At 42.4% G+C, this 12146-nt stretch overlaps 1 protein-coding gene across 2 annotated transcripts in view; it reads right to left on the bottom strand.

Annotated features, from left to right (window-relative positions):
• The window catches only part of LOC134644331 (signal-induced proliferation-associated 1-like protein 1), a 37941-nt gene that overhangs the window by 7427 nt on the left and 18368 nt on the right, over positions 1-12146 (bottom strand). For both annotated transcript variants that reach the window (XM_063497294.1, XM_063497295.1), the window contains exons 3-13: positions 11929-12059; positions 10622-10810; positions 10285-10459; positions 8394-8497; positions 7989-8146; positions 2723-3302; positions 1309-1583; positions 940-1191; positions 692-835; positions 427-581; positions 265-347 (exon numbers count right to left, since the gene is read on the bottom strand). In XM_063497294.1, the coding sequence (XP_063353364.1) occupies positions 265-347; positions 427-581; positions 692-835; positions 940-1191; positions 1309-1583; positions 2723-3302; positions 7989-8146; positions 8394-8497; positions 10285-10459; positions 10622-10810; positions 11929-12059 (2246 nt within the window). The remainder of the gene's footprint in view (positions 1-264; positions 348-426; positions 582-691; positions 836-939; positions 1192-1308; positions 1584-2722; positions 3303-7988; positions 8147-8393; positions 8498-10284; positions 10460-10621; positions 10811-11928; positions 12060-12146) is intronic.

Here is a 12146-nt window from a genome sequence, read left to right as displayed (position 1 = left end):
CAGCGTTCCCCCAAAGACTGTTTGTTTTGTATCACCTGAAGTGCTTAGAGATCCCATAACTCCTCATGCTGCGATCATATTTACCCCAATGTTGGAAACATTTTAATTAGTGTGCTTAGCGTAGATTGGTTCATGGCACACAAACTTTAGCTCACAGTCATATGATGCTAACTGTGATTAAACAGCAGACCTTTTGTTAGCACAGGGCCTCCTTTATCAATTCAGGAAGGAAATTACATCTGGTGGTTGTTGGCTATCACTCACCTTGGTGCTCTTGTTAGGAGACACGTGGCTGCTCTGCTCTGACGGCTGAAGTCGAGGAATCACCACCTTGGAAACCACGGTGTCTAAGACGTATGGAAAATTTAGAGCCCATAATGCAAAACATGTTTTTTGATTTACCAACACTGGGGGAGTTCTGCCTACCTGAGCTGGGTTTGTCCCCTGATCTGCTGGCGGGATCACCCTCCCCAGGTCGTGACCATCCAACACCTGAGCTCGACGATACTTTGATCCCATTGACGCCCTCACCTGCCACATGGCGCACAGATGAAACGGGGGACTGGCAGTTGTTATTAAACCTGAAGAGACATAAAGAATGTTATCTATGTTACTGTGTAGCACACATCAAGTTTTAAGAAAATATATATTTATGAAATTTAGTCTGCATAATTTGTAGCGATGAACTCACCCGTCAGGCATAGACTTTTGCCTCCAGTGGGTGGAGGCCATGGTGTCTGTGTAGGAGAGACTGGAAGGGGAGTTTGTGTTGTGCAGTGTGCGTCCCATCACAATGGAGCAGGCAAGGGCATAGTTGTCATTCCCTGGGGAATATCTGTGGACACATATGGATGCTATTAAAGACATATGTTACAACCAGACAGAAGTTAGCTCTGCATGTCTGCAAGTTTCATAACAGAATTATCGTTATTATGTGACCTTTTGGGGTTGAGCGGTCGACCATCGCTAGACACACTGCGGGGAATAGCAGCAGGGTTACTTAAGTCTGTGGGCGGGGCCTTGATGAGGGTTCCCCCCATGCCAGCGGCACGCGTTTGAGGGCTGGATGAGGTGCGTGGCCACTTGGTGTTGTTGTTTGTGGAGCGAAAGGGAAACTTTAACTCATAGGGCATGCCCTCTTTGTGGTTCTTGTAGTCCACAAGTGGCATGTGGTAGATTTCTGAGCAGCCTCTGTTGGCACATGAAGCAATCGCAGTCAGAATACTTTAAGGATAGCTTCAAAAGCCACAAACCAACACATCAACTACAGTCTCTCTTGTATCCATTTATGACTTATATCCACAGTACCTGCGTGGCGTTGAGTCTTCATGTGGAGGAATGATGACCACCTTTACGGTGACAGAGGTTCTAAGAAGATCAATCATCTGCTCGTGGGACAGCGAGGCCACGGACACCTTGCAAATCTCCACTAAGCGGCTGCCCTGCCTGAGCCCAGCCTGCCAGGCATAGCCGTAGGGCTCCACTTCTGCTACGATCCCCTCGAAGTTGACATGAAAGCCCAGCTGGCCCAGGGCGTTACGACGTAAGGTCATCTCTGTGGTTTGGCTTCCCTTGGTCAACAACTAGAGAAAAGACGGTGTGAAAGATCAAGGTTGAGTCAGAAAGGTGGTGAAAAAAAAAGGGTGGATGAAATGTATTGTTAGTCACAAGCTGACGCACATATATCAATAACATAACACGCATATCATAATGCATTTTTCTGCACAGTTAGCCTGATCCACGGCTCCAAGGGTTGAAGATAACTTTTTGAGCAATCAGGTTATAATTTCTTAAAATTGATGTAGTTGTCAAATTTTTAAATTTTTCGGCCCTTTGAGCACCACAAGGAAAATGCTAATTTGTTCAGTATTTCCAAAAGAAGAGAGCAAATTCTGCAGGTGATCTCTATAAAACTGGACGAGCAATATCAAAACAACCCAGATGAATATGGATAAAAAGCACCACAGGCCGGAGGAAATCGACTTTTACAGATCCTGTATATGCCTTTCTTTATTGAGTTCACCAAGTAGAAAACAGTGGTCTGAGTTTTGGATGTTAAAAAAAGAAGATGAAGAAGAAAGAGCTCTTTCCTGTACTGTCAGCAGGAAATCCTTTTTTACTTTATCATTAAGCAGAACTGCAGTGTCTGATGAATGATTGAAATATCCCATCAAAAGTGCCGCTTTATCTAGACCACAAGGAAACCCTCAGTAATGATATGAATTAAACTACTATGCATTATGCTTGGCATGACTTTTAATCACAGGGTCAGTGCAGCATCTGTGGCTTTCTGGTGAGTCCATAATTTCAGGCTACGCCCTTATGTTGCTGTAATCATCAACAATAGTTATTTTTTTTCAAGCTACTGTTGTCAGGGAAGTGGACAAAGGGAGAGTGTGTCCTAACACTTAAAGACTTCACCAAGCACTTTTTGCCTGCATTATTGTTCACATACACAGTGACTCACAGACTGGGACTGGTTAGCTGGGTGATTTGGATTTTTACTAGATGATACTAGAAGATAACCAGCTAAAGAGTAAATATGCTGATATAAAAGTAAGAATGCTTTCACGATAGTCACAGCTCAAAGCATCTCTGTGTGTTTATTACAAAATGTTTGTCAGAGATGCACTTTTTTAAGCTCTGCAGCCTCTGATATCTTCAGCAGATGGTGTATGCTATAGACATGTGTGGCTACAGAAGGTAATGGTGCCCCACTGACCTCCAGTCTTTTGACAACCTCTCCAAAGTCCTCCGTGTTGTTATTAATGGAGCGCAGCGATACACTCTCACCGCGCTCATAGTAGATCTTCATAGAGGCGGGGCTCCCGGTTGACCAGCCAATCACATCGCGTGTGGCACAGTTAAACACGACCGCTTTGGCCTCTTGATCCAGCAGGATGATGAAGTCGTTTGAAATGGCCAACAGGCACTCGCGTTCAGCCCCGGCTACTTGATCTTCGGCATGAACCTGCCAGGTTATAGCCCCGAGGCTCCGTAGCTCTGCCCCGCTGTACGGACGCACCTTCTCCCGCCGTTTGTGTGCCAGAGAGATGAAGGGGAACTTCCCAGAGGGTTCCACTGATGTACTGGTCACGTGTCGCTCTGCCAAATCCCGCAGATACTCCTGCCGTGTCCGTGTTGCCATGGCGCCAAATTTATCTGACTTATGAGCTGCGTTCTCAGCGTTGATGACTTTGGCCAAAAGGAAGTCCCTGAACACAGTGGACTTGGGAAAGGTCACGCCTTTCGGGATTGGTGGGCCAAAGGAGGGAACGTCCTGGGAACGGGTGACAGCCACACTGCAGAAGAAAAAGAGGAAAAGAAGTTGTAAATACTCAAGAATTCATATTCTCTGGAATTTCCATTAGCAAAATTGTCAAGAAAGACAGCTGTATGTTTTGTTCCAGTTATAGATTCATTATGCATTCATTTTTAAAGGTTGCCATTACAGCGAAATACTTTTCTGTAAACACTGGGACACCATGAGCAACGTTATGGCTTTAAAGCAAGGGTGGGGAACTCCAGGCCTCAAGGGCCGGTGTCCTGCAGGTTTCAGATATCACCCTGGTCAACACACCTGAATCACATGATTAGTTCATTACCACGCCTCTGCAGAACTTCAAGACATGTTGAGGAGGTAATTTAGCCATTTAAATCAGCTCCATTGGATCAAGAACGCATCTAAAACCTGCAGGCCTTAAGGCCTGGATTTCCCCCACTCCTACTTCAAAGGAAGGGGATTAGTCTAGTCATGAATCCTGAACTGACCAATCAGAATGCATTACAAGAATGCAAGTGTTTTGATGGCAACATTTTCTTCCTGTAAGAAGAAAATCCCAAAAGAAAACCAAAGGACACGGAGGAAGGACGTGTTATTATGCATTGATAATTAGTTTTTGTTTCTTTGAGTTGGGGTTAAGGTCTAGAAGCAGGTATAAATCAGGTATAAATAATTATTTTAGCCTTTTAGCTTCATTGACTCCTATTCATCTCCCAAGCGGCCAGGCTGAATTTCTTTGTAGCCAGATTAACAGAAAGTAGAATGGTACCCCAGGATTGGCTCTGGTAAGGATGAGTTTACTGCATAAGCATGTATATTAAATTATTTTAAAATGCATTTTAAAATTGCATATAACTTTTTTTAAAACACATTCATAAAAAGTGGAGTATAGAATATGCATATGCAAAGATAAATAGATTGAATTAACACAACACAACATACAGTTTACTGTATGGTTACCTCACCTCTGACCTTTGCTCTAAAAAGGAGGGTGTTCTAATTCCTACAGGCAAAGCTCGCGTCTTGTTACCCTCCACTGCTCATATTACATTTCTACACAATGGCCGTCTGAGTTAAATTACTATAAATTAGTAACTGTGTGGCGATGCTGCCTTCTACATGTTCTTCATTAGAAATCTGGGAAACTTTACAAGAAAAACCTTTCAAAAGACTTTAAACTACCAATGAGGAAGAAACTTGTCTGCCTTCTTCCTATATATAAGTATAGGGGCTATATAAAGGCTATAAGTGCATACGTGCATGTACACTAAAAACCGAAAAAACCAAGACGTGGTCTCGGATAAGCTACTTTGACAGTCCTGACAAAACTCCATCCAGCCCATTAAACAGATAACACAGCCTCTGTCTGTAGCAGAAATGCTGCAAACCATGGCCGACTGCACTCAGCATATAAATGCTATACATCCAATCCTAGATGACAAGCCAGCTCCCAGTGATGACACCCTGCCACTCTCTGCTACATCATGGTATATGGAGGAGCAGCGCTGTGGCTCTGGCTCGCAAGCACAAACAAAGATCATTTCCTAAACAAAGATCTGGTTACGCAATCCTGCCTCGCTGGCCCCGTGTGACTTTGAGGCAGCGGTTGAAAGCAGCAGATTAGCACCCCGCTGGCCCCAGGCCACTTACTCCTTTAATGCTCCGGTTTGGCTCAATATGACCTGAGAATTATCCAGATCTCAGCAGCAGGCAACGACAGGCTATTAATAACTAGATGACTCAACAAATAAAAACATGCCCTTTTTTAATAGAGATTAAAGAGGCAAATGCATTATACTATAGTAAAGGGAAACGGGGGTGGGGGGGGGGGGGATCTCTTCATGTAAAACAAAGTTTCAAGCTAGCATATATGATGTGCAACAATTTAAGGAAGGAGTGTCAAAGGGAGGGCTACTGAGCAGCTGAAGTGTGAATCCCTGCATCAGGTACTCTTGTATGGTTTTGACCACCACACCATAGCATGCTGAACTCAACACAAACATGTGTAACTTACCTCCTGTCTTCATCAAAAAGTAACCAAGCTCTTCAGATTACTGCATCCAAATACTTATATTCAATCAAGGCAGTAAACAAACTGTGCCGATGCTAACTTAATTCTCCCTTGTTCTTATAATACAACACCCAATATAAACCACTCAATACTGTGTAGCAAATCCTTGTAACTGAGTTCTCGTGTCCAGACTCTTTTTTTCTCCCCCCTTAAACCATCAGGGGAAGGCATCCAGGGAAAGACTTGTGACAAACAGTCAGGAGTGAAGTCTTAACACATGGTACCTCAGTCCACACAGAATATGAGATGAATCCGAAGACTGAGACTGTGCGGATGATTCTTGCGTAGGGTAGCAAGATTGTCTTCAAGGATTCAGTGTCTTGGGCCTCTCCATTTCTTCCATAAGGTAAACAAGAATTTCTCTCTTTCTCTCAGAGTATAAACTAAAAGATGAACCCTTTATGCAAAAAGAAAAACAAACGAAAGCAACCACGAGTCAATGAGATGGAGTAGCTCATCAGAAAAAAGAAAAGTCAGCACGGAGAAGAAAAATAAAAGGGCTCGAAATAAATTAGCCCAAATGTGACGCCGCCGTAAGCAAAACAGACAGAAGGTTGGCTCGACCTGTCCGCTCCTCAGGTTGGCTCTGTGAGCTCTGAGAAACGTTGCTCTGAACAGTCCTCCCCACTCACATGCATGTCCAGTGAAGAGAGCACTTCATGTGCATGGCGCTAACTCCTTCAGACCACTCCAACTCGTGCTGCCCAAAGGCAAAGTGGCAAGCAAGGAAAGGAGGGGGAGGGAGGGTTGAGACTTGTATTTATATGAGTGTGTGAAGAGTGAGTCTTTGAGTGAATTAGTGTACGGCGGGTGGGGGGCAGTGTGTGCAAGTGACCATGAGAAAGAGGTAAAAGGAGAAATGGGAGTAGGGGAGTGAGTGGGAGCAACTACATGTGTATAATATCTGTGTGTTCAAAGCACAGAAAGAGCATGTGCAGTGGGGTAGAAACGCATAAGTGTCAACGCCACACAACTCCACGGGAGAACCCCCATCAATGTGACAGCTACTGCACAAGTAATTTCTTCTAGCTGACAATAATCAAACTAATTCACACGCATACAGATGTGAAGTGGAAACGCAGCTCACGAAGACGGGACAGCAGCCAGGCAACAGGCTTTTATGCTAGCTTTTGCCTTCCAGTCAATGCTTTTGTCTTAATGCTACTGTAGCTACCTGCATGAAAACACAGCTACAAGCTCTGAAAAGTGGTGTGGAGCTTTTAAGAGTCCCATAAAAGGATCAGGTCCCAGACAGAAATGCGAAGCCAAAATCAGATTTTCATTCAACGTCACTGCTGAGGTTTGTCAGTTTGACCCACTTAAAATTGTAACGGATCTTGTTTTCACTGCATATGCTCATAGACTACCAAAGCATCGTCATTCAGCATAAAATTCTGCTGTCTGGTCTCAGACACCACCTGCTTTGCAAAGATATGCACAAGATTTACTTTATGTACATTAATTTATGTTAATGTATAACCACTACCTTTGAGGAGGCTAAACCTTGTTAAGGACTTGCAGGTCCAAAGAGATGTTCTGTGCCTTTGAGCCTAAAGATCGTGAAGGATCACACCAATAATCTTGCAGCACAGCTACTTCCTCTTTTTAAGAAACAGCAAATCACAGAACGGGAAAGCACTGACTGAGAAAAGGAAGGATAAAATATTTTCGCCAGTGTCCCGTCACATTAACATTTCATAATTTGCTTAAAAATAACATCCAGTGACTTTTGATATTTAACAGAAAATATAGCTTCTCATCTATAACATTACTCATGTATTTATATTACAGCACAGCTGCCACTAGACAGAGGAGTGATAAGGGAAAGGGGCCCACTTCTTTAGCCTAAGCCATGTTAATCTGGAGTAAAACTGGTCACACCAGTTAACAAATTCATCGGGGACTGGGCCAGTAACCCTGGCCCAGTCCCCAGAAATACCATGAGCTATGATTACTCTGACTCTTTTGGGGCTATATATATACTCTGAGTATACAAAAAAATAGTTAAAAGTACACAAGCTTAAGTAGAAGATGAGGTCGTACTGGACGGGGTTCCAGTAAGGCCAGCTCCCGGGGATCTGTTTGTTAGAAAGTATGTGAACCAACACACTGTGCTGAAATCCATATTAAAACTAAATATGAGCATGTGCTCTGATTCAGTATCAGATTTATCAGGAAAGAATACCCCTTTGTCCTTGATCTGTATAAACACTTAATTTGGTTCCAAGCAAGACTTTAGTTTCCTTAATTCAGTTAAGGAAAACTAAAGTCTAAAGTCAGTCCTTTGTTCAGCTAGCTTTATTCCTCTTTTGATGATCATCTCCCTCACAACAAGACAGCTTGAGATATAATACATAAAGCCTTGCTGAGGTATAATAGGCCTGTTTTAAAGAACCAGAAAGGGTACAATTAAAAGCAGAGTCACAAGCTTGTCAGCCAAGAGACCACAGTTGTTTTTAAACTTGTTTTCCCTTTATTGTTTTTTGTGAATTCTTTTCATTTTCAATTTTGGGTCAAGTTTAGGCACTAAAAAGTACTTGGTTAGTTTACGGCTTCAAAACCACTTGATATTGTAAATGTGTGCTTAACAGGCTGCTCATGTTTCAGCTCTGCTGGTCAAGCTTAAAGACCCACCTGTAGCATGTGCTGTCGGAGCAGGGGTTGTGTACTCGTACGATGATGAAGACATGTTGAAAGTGGGAGCGAATAGTCTTGGGAGTGAAAGGATGAGCTCCGGGCTCCTGGAACACTATGGTCACTATGTCGTTCCCAATGTGCCGCTTTCTCAGCAACTAGTCATTGAAAAACAAGGAATTTTTAGAGAGGCGTGACAACTGAATGTAAAAGTCATACAAAGGATTTGGTACGTTCCATTTACTGGCATTCAAAAAAACACATTCTTTAAAATGAAACCTGATTCCTGAATGATAAGTCATAACATTCCTCTCTGATTTCTTTGTGGCGCAAATAAAAAGAAGCTTTTCATTTCCGAAAACACAACTCAGGACATACCACAAAATATGTACTCCCCATCTTTACCTGCTGTTTGTTGTTGGGCGTGTAAGGCAGCAGAGTAGACACATGGAACATGATCTCATAATCCTTGTATGAAGTGTACAGGGAGTGAGTGCCCGTGGAATCCGCTGCAGGAAAAATAGGAATACAGTGTTCAGACTCATTGTATCGCTACTGCCATTCATTTTTCTTTTCAGTGGTTTTTTTGTGCAAGACAGGATGCAATTTCACTGTAGCACAAACAGCTACACAATAGTCAGCTGTGGATCAATGTCAGCCTGTCAAAGCTAATGTTAATAAAGAGAACAATTAATTGTTTTACTCATGCATCCTGTAAGGGAAGCTCGTTACATTTTTCCCTGCCATTGCACAACAAAGGGCTAGAATTACTAAGCAGGGAAAAATAGGCCGAGACCACAATCGCAAAAAAAATAAATAAAAATGTAAAAACTGATAGGAGCAGAGAGTTCAATGTGCAAATGTATGGAAGTTTAATTAATTTCCAGTGTTACAGCTGACCTGTCAGATTAATGTAAATAATAATTATTTACTATCATAATCTGATTAATCGAATGCTAACGTATTTATTGAAAATGTGCGCATCTATCTCATTTTTTAAAAATTTGCTGTGTGAGGCTGCAGATCTTTATTAAAGTCACGTACAGCACAGCCACCTGTGGGCAACAGACAAAATCTGAATTGTGGCAAAATACAAAATTATATTGAGTGAAACCTGAACGTCACTATTATAGCACACTTCTCACATCTGTCTGAGTCACAATGGTAGTTTCATTTTGACATATAACATGTTATTTAATTGATCTGATAATAAAGAGAAGGTAGATTTGTGGCGTTTAAACACAGCTCTGTGTACATGTGCTGCTGGTTAAAGACCTGGAAACAGAGGATTTAAAGCTGTCTGTATCAAATGTGTAAAAAAAAAAAAAAACTTAAATACTACAAACAGCTCAGATCACTGTTAAAAAAAACTTTAGCTATAGAAAGATTACTATATGCTCTAAGTTCACTTCTGCTCTGTTACGTTAAAATAACAGTATAGGAAACCAGCAGTGTGTGTTTAGGCTGAGAACTCAGTGAAGAGGACAGAGGCCAAGCTTTAGCAAATAACCCCCACAGCTTTGAGCAATCCACCCATGGCAATTACATGTTAATTCTGATAACATCTCCCAATGGAATTCCAAATAAATCAACTCTCCTAGGAACAACTATCACAGCCATATCAGGCACAAAATAAGACATGCTTTTGTTTCAGCATTAAATAATGGCGCAATTTGCAGGAAATCACATGTATGATTCATTTAAATACACTCCTCCCCAAATTATGAGGTCTGAAAGAGGATTTTGTGTGTGATAAGCTCAGCTAAAATAACTCTGCCCATGCCTTTCAGTCAGAAACATCTTACAGCGCCTCTTTAGCAAATCCCAACACAATTTTTTTCAAAGCCAAAAGTTTTGTACTATTTTAAAGCAACAATAAATGTAGGGTAAATGATCTAGGGCCTCATTCATTCACCTAACAAATCTGTTTAGTCATGCCAGGCAACATAAAAGTCCTGATATAGTCACAACACATCAGGTGTCATTTTATTCTCTAGTGCCAGCACTAATAGACTGTTGTAGCGGGCATGTTGGTCACAAGGAACAGAAAGTGAGATAAAAATGGAGAAGATAAAGGCAAGATAAAGAGCCAAAGTTCAAAAACTATAAAGTGTAATATGAAGAAGGGGAAATTCAAGTCACCATTCACATCATGTCTTACTTTCACTACCAAAACGAAAGATATCTACACTCTTATATGCAATCAGTTTCAGTGATCAGCGGGTTTAAAGATGTATCACAACTTAGTACTATTTACTGTATGTGTCATCTGTAAGTATGCTGGGGAAACTGTTACTTTTTGTGTCCAGCTGGGCTCTGTACTTGGTGAAGCCCCTGAGGCGAACCTTCTCCCCCAGCAGCTGGAGGAACTCTTCCAGGGCGGGACCGGCTACCTCGTTGTTGTACATTTCCTCCTCTGTGCTCTGCCCTGCTCGGCAGTACATCACTCCCACTTTTACCTGAAAACTCAGCTGGAAACAAGCAAAGACACAAACATGACAGTCAATTTATTTCTTTAATCTACTTCAGGAGTGAGCAGGCTGAAGAAAAGAATTCCTATTCAGTTATTATAAACACATGTTGCAGCACTTTAAACTTTCAATCCTTTGGAAAATTGTTTATTTTCCGCCTACCCCTTGTTCATCCAGTTTCATCAGCTGCTCAGTGACTTTGGGTGTGTTGAGAGCCAGTCTGAGGCAGGAGAGATCCAGCTCAGGCAGAAGATACTCCAGTACATCTTTAATAGGCAGACCTCGGCTGGTGCCATGCTTAGAGGTGGAAGGCACTGCATCTTCTAGTATAGAACCTCGAAGAGTTATCAGCTGGAAACGCAGACATGAAGAAGAGGAGATTACGGTGAGGAGCGCGAGAACCAAAGGAATGCACCTCAGGAATTTTTAATGCGCTTTGAACTCTTGGAGATGAAACACAGTGATAACAAAACATGCCTGCCCTGACACATGGAAGGAAATACAGGCTGCTGTGGTTCTTAAAGTCATAGCTGCCTCTTATTCAACCATTAAGAAGTTATGTGAAAACACAGAACAATCACAAAGTGCAACCGAGGAAGAAGAGGAGGTGGAAGGGCTTGTCTAAGCGTTCTGTGTACACAAAGTGTGCATTGTGCCGGGCTCTGGGACTGAACTCAATCACTTGGCTATCATAAGCAGCTGGAACGGATGGAGACTTTCTCTCTCCTGCAAGCTTGAGGCTGTGCTGGGCTTGTTTTTACAATAGACCTGTGTTCCCCATGTCTAGAAGGTATGGTGGGGGTGTGCTTAGGTAATTCAGGCTAAAGTGTGGGGGTTTAATCACATGCACCTGTCCTGCCTCAGTCCACAACAAACAGCCCCAGGCAGATGCCTTTATCCACTGTCTGGGAATGCATGTCCATATAATCCCATAATGCAAAATTCAAAATCCAATATCCCAAGCCAAACACAGAAGACAGGGGAGCTAACACAACTACTAAATATGACAGTCTATTTTTACTGAAACAAAGACGTAAAGTTCTCCGCACAGCGGTTTTAGGTTGCTGACAGGCCTTGGAGGCTGGAGGATGAGCGCACTTCCTGAAGTTTCTTCACACATTGCTGATATTGTGAGACAGCTGAATAGCCCAGGGGTTGGTTGCATAACCCAAAAAAAAACAAACCCAAAACGAGGACCGAGACTTATTTTACCTTGAGCTGGTCTTCCTAATATGGGATGCATAGAGTTGTTGCAATAAACACACCTTCTATATGGTTATATAAGGTCTGTGGTGCATGTATAACACCCTAAAGCCAAAGAAGCTTGCTTCACAGACAAGCAAAGTAATTTGTTTCCCAAACCGGTGAAAAAAAACAGAAAAACATGCTGTGGGCATATTTTTCCACAGTAGACAGGAATAGCATGACGTTATGCTGAGGTTGCATGCAGGACAGACACTATATCTGACCTCGCTGGTCCTGAAGATGACACGATAGTTATACTGCTGGCCATGCTCCTTGTCCTCCTCCAGCTTCTCTCTGCGCATGCTCACTGCCACTGGACCCAATGCCTCATCTAGCCCAAAGTAGTTCCAATGATCTGAGGTAGAAGTAGTAGTACAATTAAAAACTGATCATGTATATTTAACAGCACTACTTCTTTAAACAATAAATCCATCTATATGCT

The sequence above is a fragment of the Pelmatolapia mariae genome, linkage group LG16_19 (genome assembly GCF_036321145.2).
Source record: "Pelmatolapia mariae isolate MD_Pm_ZW linkage group LG16_19, Pm_UMD_F_2, whole genome shotgun sequence".
NCBI lineage: Eukaryota > Metazoa > Chordata > Actinopteri > Cichliformes > Cichlidae > Pelmatolapia > Pelmatolapia mariae.
Note: the sequence above shows the minus strand (reverse complement) of the source record. Positions and strands in the feature narration are given on the sequence as shown.